Source organism: Rhincodon typus, chromosome 24, assembly GCF_021869965.1.
Source record: "Rhincodon typus isolate 14 chromosome 24, sRhiTyp1.1, whole genome shotgun sequence".
Taxonomy (NCBI): domain Eukaryota; kingdom Metazoa; phylum Chordata; class Chondrichthyes; order Orectolobiformes; family Rhincodontidae; genus Rhincodon; species Rhincodon typus.
Window position 1 is genome coordinate 19,828,142 of NC_063355.1, and position 18,438 is coordinate 19,846,579.

The 18,438-nt window shown below is 41.9% G+C and overlaps 2 protein-coding genes across 2 annotated transcripts in view; one reads left to right on the forward strand and one right to left on the reverse strand.

Annotated features, from left to right (window-relative positions):
• Nucleotides 1–10,024: 10,024 nt before the first annotated feature.
• On the forward strand, nt 10,025–15,355 carry ficd (FIC domain protein adenylyltransferase). Its single transcript, XM_020510355.2, has 2 exons — nt 10,025–10,446; nt 12,881–15,355. Exons 1-2 carry the CDS (start codon nt 10,218–10,220, stop codon nt 13,960–13,962), a joined length of 1,311 nt encoding a protein of 436 aa, XP_020365944.1. The 5' UTR covers nt 10,025–10,217; the 3' UTR covers nt 13,963–15,355.
• Nucleotides 15,356–16,772: 1,417 nt separating this feature from the next.
• The window catches only part of sart3 (spliceosome associated factor 3, U4/U6 recycling protein), a 30,936-nt gene continuing 29,270 nt past the window's right edge, over nt 16,773–18,438 (reverse strand). Inside the window, exon 19 of the mRNA XM_020510354.2 lies at nt 16,773–17,583. Within this exon, the coding sequence (XP_020365943.1) occupies nt 17,394–17,583 (190 nt within the window). The 3' untranslated portion in view covers nt 16,773–17,393. The remainder of the gene's footprint in view (nt 17,584–18,438) is intronic.

Sequence of the window (18,438 nt, forward strand, 5' to 3'; positions counted from 1 at the left end):
AAGGCAGTGTGTGGCTGAGAGAATGGGCAATTTGCAACCACTTGGGTTTCAAAATAACCCGGTCAAAATTCACACACAAAATCTCTCAAAATATTGTCTACAATAATTGGGGTATTTGGTCCACATGGCAACTATTGTCCACTTTGTCTTCAGAATCTTTATTTTCACAAGGCCATCAGAATTGGATAATAAGTACTTGCACTTAATGGCAGCATGACTGTGTGACCACTCGTACTGCTACTTTGATCTCCTGTTGCCCTGATGATGTGCCTCAAGCAGTGAATTTTAATTAATTTATCATCAATCTTAATGTAGGATTTCTTCCTTAAGATGATTCTGTTGCATAGGAATAAGCATAATGTGAACTTCAACCTAACCTTTTTCTATTTGAATACAGCAAATTTCAGTACATTTTTTGTTGATGCATACTCTGAGAGATTTCATACAGCTTGTGCTGGTTGCAATGCTCCTCAATACCACTGTGTCTGTCAAGGACACAGAGCCATGCTTGTCAGTTTGGAAAAAAGAGCTGGGGAGAGCAGGGTAATAATGCCCTCATAGGGTCATGTCGATTTCAAGACGACATGCCTGACCTTCCTTAACAATTTTTTAAAAATGCTTAGAAGGTTTAGCAGCTTTTGCTGTGAGAAGAACAGTTAATGGTATCATGTCGAAATAAATCTTTTAGGACATCATGACGGGAGTTCCTCCGGGTAGCATCCTTTCAGCTGCTTCATCAATGACCTTCCCACCATTGTCAGGTCAGAAGTCTGAATGTTTGCTGATGATTGCAACATGTTTAGCACCATTCACCAGTCCTCAAATACTGAAGCAACCTGTGCCCATATTCAGCAAGACCTGGACAACATCATGATAAGTGGAAAATAATATTCACACCACACAAGTGACAGGCAATGATCAAGTCCAACAATACAGAATCCAGCCATCGGCCCTTGATATTTAATTGCATTTCTATTACTGAATCTTCCACCACCAACATCCTGGGGATTACCAAAGACCAGAAACTGAATTAGGCAAGCTCTACAACAACTGTAGCTGCAAAGTAGATCAGAGGCTAGGAGTTTTGTGACAAGTAACTCGTCTCCTGTGACTTCACTTACTTGGATGGGCTCCAATAACACTCAAGCTCAGTGCAACCTGCTTGATTGGCACTCCAAACACAACCTTCAATGTTCACTTCCTTTGACTGCACCTTCCAAACCCATGATCACTCGACTAGAAGGACAAGGGCAGCAGGTGCATGAGAACATCACCAGCACATTCCCCTTGTAGCCACACACCATCCTGAGTTGGAAATATATCACCATTCCTTCAGTGTCACTAGATCAAGATTGTGGGACTCCCTCCCTATGCACTAGGGGCATATCTACACCAAATAGACTGCAGTGGTTCAAGAAGGCCCCTCACCACCCATTTCTCCAGGGCAATTATGGATAGGCCATAAATGCTGGCCTAGCCAACAACACCCATATTCCATGAATAGACAGGGGAATAAAATCATCTTGCAGGTGAATTACATGATATAACTGTTTAAACTCTTAAAAAGTACTCCGGAATGTCTGTTTACATCTTGGGTTTGGTCAGCTTTGTGATATGCTGTGTCTGTACAAGGAGTATGTGCTTCATGTTGAGCAAACAGAAACTCTACCTGGGTGGCTTTCTCAAACAATTGACTTGTAAATGCTGATGCATGGCAGTGGGTTTTGTAGTCATGACAGACTTGAAGCTGACCAAAATAAACAATGTAGAATTAATTTTTCAAGGCAGTCATGACAAGCTCACTGAGAAGTTATTGGTTGCTATGAAATATAACTGGTTTTAATTTAATTAGAAAAGTCCAGCATCAGTCTTGTAGGTGGGTGCTGACTATAAGATTCAAATCTGTAATGAAGTGTTCAGAACTGTGCACAAAATTCCAGCCATGGCCTAACCAGTGCCTTACATATTCCTAGCATTTCATCCCTGTTTTTGTGTTCTATAGAAATCTTCCAAAATCCGCCTTTCTAAATGACAATTTATCCTCTCTTTCATAATCAATTCGAACAGTTCACCCATCAATGAACTCAGACTTACAGGCTTATTATTTGACCTATTCCTCAAACCTTTCTGACCTCACCTGTAACTAATGAGGACTGGAAAATGATTCACAGCGCATCAGTTATTTCCTTCCTCACTTACTTCTAACAGCCTGGCTTACAATCCATCCAGCCTTGATTTATCCACCTTCAAGGATGTTAGTCCTTTCAGTATTTCAACAAGTATAATGTGACAATATCTAATATCTCACACTCTTAATTAGAATGCCTGTATCATCCCTTTCCTTTGCCCATTCTCAAGATTTTTTATTCATTTGTGGGACATGGACACTGCTGGTTGGGCCAGCATTTATCACCCATCCCTAGTTGCCCTTGAAAAGGTGGTGGTGAGCTGCCTTCTTGAATCGCTGCAGTCCATGTGCTGTAGGTAGACCCATTATGCCCTTAGAGACAGAATTCCAGGATTTTGACCCAGTGACAGTGAAGGAATGGCGACATATTTCCAGGTCAGAATGGTGAGTGGCTTGAAGGGGAACTTGCAGGTGGTGGTGCTGCCATTTATCTGCTGCACTTATCCTTCTAGATTGAAGTGGTTGTGGGTTTGGAAAGTGTTGTCTGAGGATCTTTGAATTCCTGCAGTGCCTCCTGTAGATAGTACACATTGCTGCTACTGAGCATCAGTGGTGGAGTGTGTGTGTGGATGTGGTGCCTTATCAAGTGAGCTGCTTTGTCCTGAATGGTGTCAAACTTCTCAAGTGTTGTTGGAGGCAAGTGGGAGCATTCCACTGATTTGTACCTTGTAGATGATAGACAGGCTTTGGGGAATCAAGTGGTGAGTTATTCACCTCAGTACTCCTAGCCTCTGGCCTGCTCTTGTAGCCACTGTTTATGTGGCAATTCTGGTTGAATTTCTGGTCAATGGTAACCCAAGGATGTTGACAGCAGCGGATTCAGTGGAGGTAACACCATTGACTGTAAAGGGGTGGTGGTTAAATTGTCGCTAATTGGAGAAGGTCATTACCTGGCATTTGTATGCTGCAAATGTTGCTTGCCACGTCAGCCCAAGCCTGGATATTGTTGCATTTGAACATGGACTGCATCAGCTTCTGAGGAGTCACGAATGGTGCTGAACATTGTGCAATCATTGACCAACATTTCCGTCTCTGACCTTATGATATAGGGCAAGGTCATTGATGAAGCAGCTGAAGATGCCTAGGACACTACCCTGAGGAACTCCTGCAGAGATGTCCTGGAGCTGAGATGACTGATCTCTGACAACAACAATCATCTTCCTATGTGCCAGGTATGACTCAAAACGGGGAAGAGTTTGCCCCTGATACCCAATGACTCCAGTTTTTCTCTGGCTCCTTGATTCTACATCAGTCAAATGCGGTCTGTATGTCAATGGCTGTTACTGTCACCTCACCTCTGGTATTCAGCTTTTGTCCAGATTTGAACAAAGTTTGTAGTGAGGTCAGGAGCTGAGTGACCTTAGTGGAACCCGAACTGGGGGTCACTGAGCAGGTTATTGCTGAGTAGATGCTGCTTGATAGCACTGTTGATGACAACTTCAATCACTTTACTGATGGGGTGGTAAACGGTTGGGTTGGATTTGTCCTGCTTTTTCTGTACAGGACATTCCTGAGCAGTTTTCCATATTGTCAGGTAAATGTCAGTGGTGTGACAGCACTGGAAGAGCTTGGCAAGGGGAGCGGCAAGTTTTCAGTACTATTGTCAAAATGTTGTCGGGGCTCACTGTCTTCGCAGTATCCAGTGCTTGCAAACATTTCTTGATATCAGATGGAGCAAGTCGACTTGGCTGAAGATTGGTATCTCTAATGCTGGGGACCACTGGAGGAATCCAAGATGTATCATGCAGTTGGCACTTCTGGTTAAAGATTGCTGCAAATGCTTCTGCCTTATCTTTTGCACTGATGTGTTGGGCCTTTCCATTATTGAGGATGGGGATATTTGTGGAACCTGCTCCTCAAGTGAGTTGTTTAAATTGTCCATCACCATCACGACTGGATGTAACAGGACTGCAGAGCTTAGATCTGATCTGTTGCTTGTGGGATGGCTTAGCCCTGTCTATTGCTTGCTGCTAATACTGTTTGACGTGCAAGTAGAAGCAAGATGGCAGCAGGGTAAGATGCTCCAGTTGGAGCTCCTCTGCTCACCAGGTCCTTTTCCTTTTTTACTTTCTCTCTCCCTCTCCCCTTTGCAGTATTTCACCCCCCACCCCTTCCAACCTGTAACTATTTTTGACTTTTAACTATTCAACTGTAACCTGAAGAAAGGAGTCGCCTCTGGTGACCAGGCAGGAGCTGAGCATGCGAGCCATGACCTGCAGCGGCAGCGGAGTAGGCGAGAGCCAGAGTGATGTTGGCCAATTAGACGTGGGTCGGAACAAGTCCTGGACGGGCCTAGTCCCTGGAGTGAAGAAGGGACCATGTCGCAGAGCAGCAGAGGAGCCGGGTCCCTGGAGCGACGGTGAAGCCACATACCCAGGGCATCATTGTGCCGAATCCCGGAGCAACGGGCAGCCAAGAGAGCTCTTCGGCGAGGGACATCTTGGATGGGCTCTGGAACAGAGGCAGTTGCTGAGCCGGCCTATGAGGCCTGGAGCAGGCCTCTCGTTTTCCACGTGAAGTAGGCCCCGACAGCAGCATGACACGGACTGGTGTAGCCTGGAGTAGGACATTCTCAGCGGCGTAGTGTGGGCTGGAAAGCCCGGAGCGGGATTCTGGCCATGGTACAGCAGTGAAGAAGGAAAGTTGGACTCTCTTTAAGTTATCTTTCTTTATTTTATTGTGTGAATGGCTCTGATGTACAAGTGACAGTGCACACTTTTCACTGCATTTTATTTTGAACATACGTGACAATAAAGGATATTCAATATGCCTTTTTGGTAGCTTCACCAGCTTGACAGCTTAGTTTTAGGAATGCCTGGCGCTACTCCTGACATGCTGTCCTACACTCTCCATTGAACCAGCTTTCATCCCCTGGCTAAATGGTAATGGTTGAGTGGGAGATATGCCAGGCCATGAGGTGGCAGATTGTGCTCAAGTACAATTCTGCTGTTGATGGCCCACAGTGCCTCACAGATACTGAGTCTCGAGTTGCTACATCTTTTTGAAACCTGTCCAATTTAGCACAATGATAATGCTGCACAACACAATGGAGGTTATTCTCAGTGTGAAGGCTGGACTTTATCTCCACAAAGACTGTGGTGGTCATTCTTAATAATACTGTCATGGACAGATTTATCTGCAGCCAGCAGATTGGTAAGGTTGAGGTCTAGTATGTTTTTCCCTCTTGGATTTCTCACCTTTGCTACAGACCGGTCCAGTAACTATGTCCTCTAGGACGTGACCCAATCAATAGTGTTGCTGCTGAGTCACTCTTGGTGGTGGACATTGAAATCTCCCACCTGGAGTACATTTTGTGCTCTTTTCACCCTCTGTGCTTCCTCCAGGTGTTCAACATGGAGGAGTACTGATTCATCAGCTGAGGGAGGACGGTACGTGATAACCAGAAGCAAGTTTCCTTGCCCACGTTTCACCTGACGGGGTCTGGAGTCAATGTTGAGGACTCCCAAGACAACTTCCTCCCAGCTTCTTAACGTACTGTTAAAACATGTTTCGCTTTCCCTTGAATTTACCTGCCAATATTTTTCTACATCCTGTTGCTTTCTTGATTTTCTTTTTTGCTTCATTGTACTTTCTGTAGTTCTAGGCATTCCACAGTAGGAAGCTATTTTGTGACTTTAAAAGCAGAAAAAGAAGCTTATGACTTACCCTGTATGTTTCTGGAAAACCAGGAGTACTAGATTAGGGAATCCACCTTTTTTTGGTGGGGTCACATCTACACTATGTCTGTAGAATTTCACTTTTGAATGCCTCCCACAATTCTTGTCATTGATTTTTTTTTTCCTTCCAATAACTGGATCCAGTCATTTTCATCAGATCACTTCAACTTTGTAAAAGTTTTCTTCCCCAATTTAGAACTTTTATTCCTGTTCTGCCATGTCATTTACCATAATGATGTATATGGCTATTATAGTCACTATCTCCAAAATGTTAGCTACTGCAACTTCATCCAATTTCCTATTAGCATGTTGATCAGCCATGATCATAACATATGGCTTAGCTGGCTCAAGGGCTCAAATGGCCCAATCCTGCTCCAATCTTCTATGTTTCTGTATTTTTTTCATTCATGGGATGAGGGTGTCATGGGCAGGGCCAGCACTTATTGCCTAGAGGGCAGTTCAGAGTCGACCACGTTGCTGTGGGCCTGAAGTCATTTAGTCTAAACCAGGTAAGGTTTGGCGTTTCCTTCCGTAAAGGACATTAGTGAACCAGATAGATTTTTCTAACATCAACAATGGATTCATGATCAGTTTTTATGCAAGGCTAAATCTACAGTTGCACCCTCTCTAATTCGGCTGCTTATGCGCTAAAAACATTCTCCTAAATGCAGCTCGAGAATCTTGTGCTGTGTGATTTTCACACTCTTTATATCCCAGTTGATGTAGGGTAGATGAAACCTCCAGCTATTTTTCCCTTGTTTGTTATTGCATGCAGAATTTTGCTGGTCTATCTCCCACTATTTGGGGATCTATAAATACACTCCTATCTGTTTAGATGTCCTATTTATTTCACTCTGAGCTCAACCCATGTGGCCTTACTGGATGATTCATTTAGTATACCTTGCTTTTGCCATTTACATTCTCTCACTGTAACACTGTCTTTGAGCTTTCTTTCCTAGGGGGAAAAAACATTGATGGGATACTTATTTCACCTTGTACAGCTGACAGGGCAGACAACTGCAAGTAGTTGAGGGAGCAGTAGAAAGAACAGTACCGGTGTCAACTACATGAAGCAAAATAACACTTGTTACCAACTTTTTGTCTATGCCTTGCTTTTTAAGTTCCTTTAGTTTTGTATAGCACATGTTGCATCTGTGTGTTTTCTAATGCATGATAGTTCACTGTTTCCAGTAAACAGTAAAATTGCAGCAATTTTCTTTGAGCTCTTTTTTTTAAAGCCAATGTATGATTAATGGCATCTGCTGTTGATGAATGGATAACCTTCAGTGGCTTCAATTGGACATAACTGAAGTGCTCACTGAATAAAATGCCATGGAGCTGATGAAAAGGTTTCATTTTATATACAAAAGTAAAATGTTAGAAAAAATTAAAGAAAAATATTGGAAATGCTCAGCTAGTCTGGAAGCATCTGTGGAGAGATAAACAGTTCAGGTTTTGAGTCTAATAATAATCATCTTTGCTGTTGATGGGGGCTGGAAATAATGGTTTTCATGCTGTTGACGAAGTGGTTGGAGAAGCTAGTGAAACAGTTGGTGACGTTGTTCGGAGCAAAAGACCTACTACAGAATCCCTTCAATATTTTTACTTTTCTTAACTGAGGATTATAGCTTCTTGGGTGTTGTTGGAGCTGCACTCATCCAGGTAAATCGTCCTCCTTTTCCTTCTCCTCCTTCCCTTCCTCCATCTCAACAGCGTAAACACATTCAGTTTCAAGCCCCTATCCAGTCACTGGACTCAAGCACTTTCTATTTCACATCTCTAACATCTGCAGTCTCCTGCTCTGATCTGCTCATTGGGTATGTGTCTGCAGTCATGGAATCATGGAGATCTCCAGCCCAGAAAAAGGGCCTTTGGTGCAGACACGATGGCCAATTGAAAACAACTACCAAATTACTGTAACCCCATTTTGCAGTACTTGGTCCATAGTCTTGTGATGCCAAGGTATACAAGTGCATACTACTTGCATGTTATGAGGGTTTTTGCCTGTACCACCCTCACAGGCAATGAGTTCCAGATTCCCACCATCCCATCAGGTGAAAATGTTTTTCTTCACATCCCCTCTAAACCTGCCCCTTATCTTAAATCCAAATCCCCTGGTCATTGGTTCCTTCGTCAAGGGGAAACATTTCTTCCTGTCTACACTATCTATGCTCCTTATAATTTTTTTACATCTCAAACGTGTTTCTTTGCAACCTCCTCTTCAAAGGAAAACAACCCCATTCTATCCAATCTCTCTTCATAACTGAAAGTATCCAGCCCAGGCACCATCTTGGTAAATCTCTGCACTCTCTCCAGTGTAACCCCTAAAAAAAGTGTGGATTCTAAAACTGTACATAATATTCTAACTGTGGCCTGACATTTTGTACGGTCCCAGCAATAACCACCTGCTCTTAAACTCCAAACCTCAGCTCATAAAAGCAAGTATACCTTTTGCCACCTTAACCACTTTATCCGACTGTCCAAATACCTTAAGGGACCAGTCTACACCAAGGTGCTTCTGATTCTCAGGGCTTCTCAGGATCCTGCTGTTCATCATGTATTCCCTTGCTTTGTTTCTCCTGTTCCAAGTGCATCACCTCCACACTTACCCAAACAGAATCCATTTGCCACTGACCAGCTTGTCTTTATCCTCCTGTAATCCAAGGCTACCATCCTCACAATTTACCACCCCACCACTTTTTGTATCACCTGCAAACTTACTGATCAACCATCCTGGGTTCAAGTCTACATCAGTTATATAAACCACAAACAGCAAAAGCCCCAATCCTGACCCTTGTGGAACCCACTGGTCACAGACTTCCAGTTGAAGAAAAACACACCCCTTGACCATCTGTTTCCTGCCACCAGCCAGTTGCGGGTCCAATTCACCAAATTTCCTTGAATCCCATTTGCTATCGGCTTCCCATGAAGTAACTTATCAAAAGCCTTACTGTAAATCCAAGCAGACTACAGCAAAAGCATTGCCTTCATCTATACAATGAGTCATCTCTTCAAAAAATTCAGTCAAGTTCATCACATATGACCTACCCTTATAAAAACCATACTGGCTGTTCTTGCTCAATACTTCCCTGTCCAAATAGATTAATTCCATCCTTCAGAACTGCTTCCAAAAGTTTCCTTATTGCTGAGGTTTGACTGGTTTAACCTTTGATCCCTTCTTGAATAATGGTATAACATTAGCTGTCCTCTAGTCCGCTGACACTTCTCCTGTGGCCAGGGAGGAATTGAACATTTTTTTTCAAGTATTCCTGCTATTTCCTTCCATGCCTAATTCAACAACCTCGGATACATTGCGTCTGCATCTGGAGACTCATTGACTTTAAAGCCTGCGAGACACTCAGAACCTCGTTTTTGTCTATGCTAATTTCATTGTGACACAGAATCTTGCTCTGATCTATTCAGTCTTCTGCTCTGGTGTCAAATAAAAACAGAAATTGTTGGAAAAGCTCTTCAGGTCTGGCAGCATCTGTGAAGAGAATCAGAGTTAACGTTTCAGTTCAAGTAAACCTGGTCACTTCCTCAGAACTGGCCTGTTCACGAGGGATCTGCAGCCTCCTGCTCTGGTCTACTCACGGAAATCTGCAGCCTCCTGCTCTGGTGTGTTTTAGTGCGGATCAGCAGTCTCCTGCTGTGATATGTTCACCGAGGATCTGCAGATGCTGGAGAATCTGAGATATGAAGAAGGGTCTAGGCCCGAAACGTCAGCCTTCCTGCTCCTCTGATGCTGCTTGGCCTGCTGTGTTCATCCAGCTCTACACCTTGTTATCTGCAGTCTCCTGCTCTCTTTTACTCAATGTGGATCTGCATTCTCTTGCACTGGTCTGCTCTGGGGTTTTGATGTAGAGGTGCCGATGTTGGACTGGGGTGGACAAGGTCAAAAGTCACATGACACCAGGTTATAGTCCAAACAGGTTTATTTGAAATCACAAGCTTTCGGGGTGCTGCCCCCTTCCCCGAAAGCTTGTGATTTCAAATGAACTTCTTGGACTGCAACCTGGTGTCGTGTGACTTCTGACTTACTATGGGGTGCAGCAGTGCGTTTGCTGTGTGTTGCAGCGACGGAGCTGCAGTCACTCACCCTCATCACAACTTCTCCCGGATTCGCAGCAAGTGCAACAAAGCCCATTGTTGACATCACACGGGCCACTTGGACATGCGCAGCAGATTACAACCTGAATGGCTGAGTACTAGCGACGTTGCCATTCTGTATTGGTCCAGATAATGATCGAGAAGCGTGTCACCCAATAGGTGGTGAAGGACGGTTCCAACGGCGAACCAATGAAGAATCGGAGAGGGGGAGGCGGGCTTGGTTTCGGAGAGGAGCTGTCGCCATGGGCCTGAGCGGCAGGCGCCTATCGGCGGCGGCGGGGGCTGTGCTGCTCGGCTCGCTCACCGCCGTGCTTCTCCCGCAGCTCCGGGACGGCTTGTGTTCGTTGCGGCGGCGCCTCTGGGAGATGGGCCTGGACGGCGACCGGAGCACCGGGCTCAGCCTGACCTACAGCGGAGTGGAGCTGAGCCAGCTGGAGGAGGCCTGGGCCCTCAGGCAGAAAGCGGGACCAGGTAAGGCGCGATGGAAGATGCCGGCTCGGTCACTCACTCTTCCGGGGTGACTTCGATCTTCGATCTGCGATCTGATTGAGACGTACAAGTTTCTGACGGGGACATAGACAACTCCTGCTTCTCTCTCTCTCTCTCTCTCTGTCTCTCAGACACACACACATTCTCTCAGACCAGTGCTGGGTTTCTCCGGCATTTCCTGTTTTTGACCTGCATCCAAGGCCCTAGCGCTTCAAACTGGGAAGTTGCCGCAGCCTCCAGCAGGTTGCATCCCCATCACTCTCAACGTGGCTGTTAGTCTCTGCCTGTGTTCCCGGCTCCTCAGCAACTCGATGCTTCTCAAAACTTCATCACATCCATATTTGTCACATTCACCAGCAACAAATACCATTTAGAGACACGCAGATTCCTTAATTAGCAGGTAAGCATCCTTTCGGTCCATCGTATCCCACCATCAAACGTCCATCTATTCTGATCCCATTTCCCAGCACTTGGCCCGTTGCCTTATATGCCGTGGTGTTTGAAGTGCTTCTCTGAATACTACTTAAATGTATTGAGGTTTCCTATCTCTACCATCCCTTTAGGCATTGACCTCCAAGTGCCTACAGTATGATTTTATTTCCCTCAAATCCTCTGTCAACCATCAGCTCCTTACTTTAAAACTGTGCATCCTGGTTATTGCCCCCTCTACTGAGAGAAAAGTTTCTCACTGTGTAGTCTAAGGCCATTATTACGTTGTACACTTCCTTTGGTTCTCCTGTCAGTTTTCTTAGAAGAATTCGTAGCTGAATCGGTCTTGCCCATCTCCTCTGCGCCCTTTCCAGTCCACACCTTGAATGCAGTAAAACATTACAGCAGCAAACCACAAAAAATTAACACTAAGCCAAAGGTGACCCAAAGCTTGCTCAGTGGTTTTCTTTTGAGGGCAGACTTAACGGAGGATAAACAGTAAGACAAAGCTTAGGAGTGGAATTCCCTAACTGAGGATTTGATGGTTAAAGACATTAGCTGTCAGTTGTGTGGATGTTGAGGATTCACAGACCAGAATTGGAGATATGTAGCGTTCTCAAAGGGTTATGAGGCTGAAGAGGATAGCAGACCTAGGAAAGAGTATAATCACAGCAGGGATCAAACTCACTGACTCCCACTACCCCAATGTTAAAATTCCCAATGTGGGTGAGCGGGCACAACTGAATGGCAATTAATGCAAGTTCAGAATGCATGCTGTAGGTTTATGGAGAGTGGTAGATGTTGGCTGGCCAACAGCCATTGTGATAGTCAAATCTGGAACAGTTTTTTCCTCTAACCTGTAATTATCCAAAAATTGCCATGCACAAGTTGGCCCAGGTTACCACACAAAATATTAAAAAGGCCCGCACACATGAATAAATTGCCATCAAACTACAAAAATAAATTAGAGGGTACATTGGTCTGTAGATTCAAAGATCCTTGGATTACTCTTTCAGGGTTGAGGGGGGAGCAGATGTGAATGATGTTAGAGAGAGAATTATCCAGCCGCAGGCAATTCCACATGACTGCAACCTGTCAGCATTTTCTATAAATATATCCTAAAGTCACTATCAGTTTAGGATATGATGTTGTTTGTGAGAGTTGATCATTTGCATTGTGTTGTTTATCTGACAACATCTGATTATGGCCATTTGAATTATATAAAATCCAGTTAGTTGATGTATTGTGAGTTTTCTGCTTACTGCTCCTTTTAATCAGTTCCCAGCAGGAGATTATCTTGGTACCCTGTCCGCAGTTATGTAACTAGTCATTTTTTCAGATAAATCAATTATTTGTAAATAAGTATGAATGGTGGCAGAGAATTTCAGAGTGCAACTTAAGAGCCTGGTTTCTCTTTGGTCTGTAAGGATCTCACGCTGTTTAAAAGAAAGTCAGAGCAGTATTACATTCAACCCAGATTTAATTAAAACATCAGTAGAAAAATATCTGTATGCTGCCTAATGTCAACCAGGATGCTGTTACAAAATTTGGTTCCTTGTTCCATGTGCTTCTGGATTCTAAACTTAGAAAAAAAATGAATATTGCAGTGTTAATGAAAACAATTTCTTTCCCATTCGAATCAGCTATGATTTTTTTCAATTTTAATTGCATTGTTTTGGATCTGTGCAACACCATTCAGCTATCAGTACGAGTCTTGGATTTTGCTCTCTGTTTTGGCAATTTTTTAACATCCACTGACTGATAGATGACTTGTTCCACAGTCACTGGTTGCAGAAATCCAGAACAAAAGTCCACGTTGCAGCCAGTGTGTGACGTTTTACATAATGGAATGCAGTTGGTTAAAGATCTGATTAGAATGAGTTAATATTCCTGTGTAGTAATTACAAACATCCAAAAATCTCGCGCCATTCTAGACCACACAGTACAATTGGCTATGTTTATATTAGAAACTGATTTTTAATTTCAGAAATCCAGTTGGAAGCTAAAGCTGCTCTGCACCAGGCTCTGGAGATGAAACGTCTGGGAAAGCGTGAGAAGGCGTACAGGCTATTTATGCATGCCCTCAACATGGACCCTAATTATGTAGATGCTTTAAATGAATTGGGTGTTTTCATGGAAGAAGATAAGGATGTTATTCAGGCTGACCACTTATATACAAAGGCTTTGACCATTTCTCCATGTGATGAGAAGGCATTGGTCAACCGTGACAGGACATTACCATTGGTGGAAGAAATTGACCAAAAACAATTTAGTATTCTTGACCGGAAAGTTAAAAAATTGATGGCTATACCCAAAGGGAATGCAGCACTGAACCGTGTATTGGAAGAAAGTTATTACCATCATATTTATCACACTGTGGCAATTGAGGGGAATACACTGACACTGTCTGAAATCAGGCATATCATAGAAACTAGGTATGCTGTGCCTGGAAAAAGCCTGATGGAACAGAATGAAGTTATTGGGGTTGATGCAGCCATGAAATATCTCAACAAGTCTTTAGTATCCAGAATTGGATCTGTTAATATTGATGATATTTTACAGATTCACAAAAGAGTTTTAGGATATGTTGACCCTGTGGAAGCTGGAAGATTTCGGACCAATCAAGTCTTTGTGGGTCACCACATTCCTCCCCATCCAAGGGATGTAAAGAAACAAATGCAGGAGCTGGTTCAGTGGTTGAATTCTGAAGAAGCCATGAGTCTACATCCTGTTGAAATTGCTGCTCTTGCACATTATAAACTTGTCTACATCCATCCCTTTATAGATGGAAATGGAAGGACAGCACGATTACTTATGAATCTAATCTTAATGCAGGCAGGTTACCCGCCTGTCACTATACGCAAGGAACAAAGGGCTGAATATTATAGTGCACTAGACTTGGCCAATGAGGGAGATGTAAGACCATTTATTCGTTTCATTGGAAAGTGCACAGAAATGACTCTTGACTTACTGCTAATTGCAACAACCGATCACTCTGTGGACAAAGGTTTACCTGAAGCTAATCCAAACCATTCAGATTATACACAAACAATTCTAATTAAAAATTAACCTATCTCATTGTTCCACGCTACTTATGGACTTCTGTCGAGTTGCTGGGATTGTCACCAGTCTAAATTTTAGTCAAGATTGGTTCCTTTAGTTCAGAAACTTGTCAAGTTCTTTTCTAAAGGGTTGTGCACATTAGGCCTTTTTTTTTTTTTGCTTGGCTTTCTCACGAGATCCTGAACCAGCCGTGCATGTTTGCATTTTGTAATGCTGGTTACTTAACAGTTTGGACCTGCAGATTAGAGCTGCAAAGAAAAAAAGCGCTGAAGCTATTTAGATACTGTGGGTTATACCCAGGTACAGGATGTGATTTTAAACTGGTCACGTTCTGAGCTGTTGCCATAACTTAATTGGGACTGCATTTCTTTAGGCTGTTCTGTAATCCATATTATCCCTGCTACTCCTGATTTTAAGTGTTTATATTTAGAGTCCATTTTATGATGGTCTAAACATAAACATGATGGACATAGTGACAGATGGGCTGTGCATACTTTCAAGAGTTAAATAAAATGTCAGGCCCACAATTTGTAGTGAGGGGTGAAAATCATTTGTGAGAGGCTGGATTGAATGAGAAGGTGGAGAGAAAGATCGGGAGGAAGGAGAATGTTTGGTCAGTAGTATTGTTCATTCACTTTGTCTGGTCTCTCAGTACTTGCTAGAAGCAGCTTTTTTTTTGTTTAGAAGGTTAACTCCAGTTTAGTATTGCAGTGCTGGGTTTTTTTTTCTTTGTTTTGGTGGCTTTTTTTTTAAACAATCCAGTAGACTTAAACAAAAAAGAAATCGCACTCCGTTGTTCCAACCAGTCTTGCTACATGCTGTAATTTTAGCAAATACGAAGCTAGAGTCTAATATTTCAGTAATTGTTCCAAACTGAACAATACAATTAAAGATCGCTGAGTGCAACTGTAAACTGTCAACAGATTTTTTTTTCCAAAAAAGCTACCTAACCATCTGAGAAGTGTTTCAGATATCCTGACATTGAGAAAGATACCAGTCAAGGTTATTATACGTTGTTAAATTGTATCTAGCTGCTGGTATTCCTGGAGTGTTAGATGCATACGATTATGCTGATTGATTAAAAACTGAGAACTGCATTCCTTCAAACTATCATTTGCTGTTACGACAGGAGAAACTGGTTCTTGTTTTACCATTTCTATTAATCTTTTTTAACTAAAATCTTGCACTTGAAATTGAAATCACCAAGAATTAGAATAAAAGACCAGTGTTAACAAATTTCATTGGACAACAACCGAACTGGCCAGTGAGATGTTTGTGAAATTGCACTTTGTATAAGTAAAGCCTTATTTAAATGGTTTGTGAAACATAGATACTTATAAATAAATATTTAAATATAAGTATTTAAGATGTAAATAATAAAGTATTTTGGCATCAGTGATATCCTTGACTTTTTTTCCTTTTGGTGTGCTGTGGTGGAACAAAGGCCATGTGGAAAACCCTTGCCTAACCTATATTTCTTGACAGATTTGATTTCTGACTTGACAGAAAACAATTCAATTCAACTTGTCTAAGGTTAAATTGTTTCAGGTGATGTGAAAACAGCAATGTGCTTTGGAAAATATGGAATATCCTGCTTTATCATCAATAATTATAGTGCAGTGATGAAAGGGGTTAGTGTTACAACCAAATTTAGATGTAGACAGCTACAAGGATTTTTACTGTTTTTGCTGCTAAGGCAAGGTTTACAGAGCTAAAGCAGGAAAGTGGACATGAAGAACATCAGATCAACCATAATCCTATTGAAAGGCAGAGCAGGCTTGAAGTACTAAATGGCCGACTCCTATTTCTTATGCTAACCCTTACTCATTATTTGGAAAACAATGGTTGCCCTTGATCATCTCAAGATGAATAAACAATAATGTCATAGTCTTTTTGTTTTATTCATTCATGCAATGTGGGTCTTGCTGGCATCCTATTCTAATGAGTTCTTGAACTAAGACCTTGGTATTTCAGAGGGCAGGTAAGTGTCAATTGCATTACCGTGAATTTGGAGTCACGTCGCCCAGACCAGTGTGAGGCAAAATTATTTCCCTAAATTGACAAGTTATGAAGAGGCATTAAATTCTTTTAAGGTCAAGATTCTTGTTAGGCAAGGAAAGTAAAGATTCAAGGGTAGAAGGAATGTGGAAATTTGAAACATTAACAGATCAGCCACCATCTTATTGACCGGCAGACCAAACACTAAGGCACAAAGGCCTACTTTCTGCTCCTTTTTCCAATATCAAGATTTGTCAAACCTATTGTGACATGAGTGCCCCAATTGTACATAACATGGCAGAGACAATTTTTTTTGCACTCTTTCTCATACTTTTGCCAGTCTAAAGAATATTTCACAACGTGATTTGGACCCAAGTGAGTGATGTGAATATCACTTGGTCATACTCCTTTGCTCTAGTAGATAAGAGGGGTGTTATTGTCTTGAAGCTCAAGAAATAAGTGTTTTATAGCCACCTTAATACAGTATTTAAGGTTGCTTCCACTTTGCACAAAGTCCTGTAAACAGCAGTACAACAGTGATATTGGTTGAAAGGTGAAGAGCAGCATGCCACCAGGAAATGTCTTGCCTCTCCTGGAAACAGATGAAGCCTTGGTTTATATACAACTAATGTGAAAGATGGTATTCTGATAGTACAGCAGTCTCAAATGTACTGCAAAATCACTAGAGTGGAAGTTCAGCCTATAAACCACCGTTTGACAAAGCTAAGAGTGAGTCCCAAATAAGCATTCAAATTTTGAATACAAAATCAGTAATGACAGCCTCAATAGCTCAGAATGAAAGGACAGATTTTTATACCTTGTTTTAAACAGTTTTTAATTAGTTCAAGGCCGTGTATTCAATGACATTTTCTTACATCTTCAGGGAGCCTTCTCCTGCCCTTCAAGAAGGCAGATGAAGCTTTGATTAACACATCTGAAAGACAACATTGTCACTGATTTTTTTTTTTCACCAATGAATCCAAAACATGATCCTTAACCAATGTTGCATTACAATTCATATATAAAAATCACAGCAATATCAGAAGTAACAATGAAATGGTCCCTGCAATCCTACTGTAATAGATATTTTTGCCAAAAATGCAAAACAACAATAGCTTTCAGGGCACCTGTTTAAAACTAACCATTAACAATTATAAAACACAATATCATAAACAAAACAAACATTAAAGCCATTCTCTGTAAATACAATAAGGCAACTGCTTTAAAAATGCTGACAAAGCAAAGCAACATGGAGCTTCCATCAAAGATATTTAACACTTGTCGAACTTTTTTTAAAAAAAATTGATTATTTACATTTCAGTACTGCTAATAAGAATCTCTAGCCATATGCCTAAAGATGCAAATAGTTTCTGTAAAGGCAGTTCACATTTTTTTTTCCAGACACCCAGCAGTGTAAGAATGATTGCTGTAATATCAGGTTACTTTTTCAGCAGCATCTTTGCAAAGTCTGCATTCGTCATCTTTTTGGTCTCTCCCACTGCAGAGGAATCACCTTTTGAATTGCCATCCTGATCCCTCCACGTACCATTTTCAGTATTTGCTGCAGGTACAGGCAACCGTTGTAATGCACGAGGTACAAGTGCAAGCTGTGTTCGACCTTTGCCCCTCCTAGAAAAATATCAGGGTTAATGACAGCAATCACACAGATCAACATGTAGTATCAAACTTGCTGTAAACCAAGCAGGTTCTGTACACATTAATTCTTAAGTCATATTTCTTGGTGCTATCAACTTTTTTTTGTATATTCATGCCAATGTTCCTATTCAGTTCCCCTGTGTTTCAGCATGCACATTGGACTTCACTTTGGATGGGACCTGTACTCCCTTTTTAAATGATCCTGTCCTCCCCATTAATTTATATTTTCTTGTCATTCATTCTTGCATTTTTCAAATACTACTTCATACTAGTATAATAGATATCAGCTTTCTACCTCTTTCTAGATAAGTGCCCTGATGTCAAGAACCTGACCAGAATTTAGGAGAAAAGTCAAATGCGATCTTAGGGGCTTCCCTCATCAAAATCTCGCTGAATCACATTTTACTACATCCCATTCCCAAAATTCCATGATAGTGTTTTTCAGTTTCATTTCAATCTGTTCCTTTACATACAGTGAGGCTTCTCATTTACATCTTGTTGCTCATTTAAGGTACTAGAATTGTGGCATTTATATTTCCAAGCTATCCCTATTTAAGTAAGCAATTACAACCTGCACCAAATCTTTCTGCACCTTGACCACTGCATCATGGTCGTTGCAGACATCAGTCAACTTCCTCCTGTATTGGCCTTGCCCACACCAACTGTGCTTAAACTTGCACTTCCAAGGTTATGATTTACCATCAAAATCAGTTGCCATTTTGTCAATTTACATGATCTTGTTTTCAAATCATCACCATGCCATAGTCATCTGCAGAATTTTCCCTATTAGTACTTAGATTCACTTTTGCAAGATGCAACATTTACTCC

Coding starts and splice junctions, on each gene's coding strand:
- ficd (XM_020510355.2), top strand. CDS start 10,218: ATGGGCCTGAGCGGCAGGCGCCTATCGGCGGCGGCGGGGGCTGTGCTG. Junction 10,447..12,880: donor CAGGCAGAAAGCGGGACCAG/GTAAGGCGCGAT, acceptor TTTTAATTTCAG/AAATCCAGTTGGAAGCTAAA.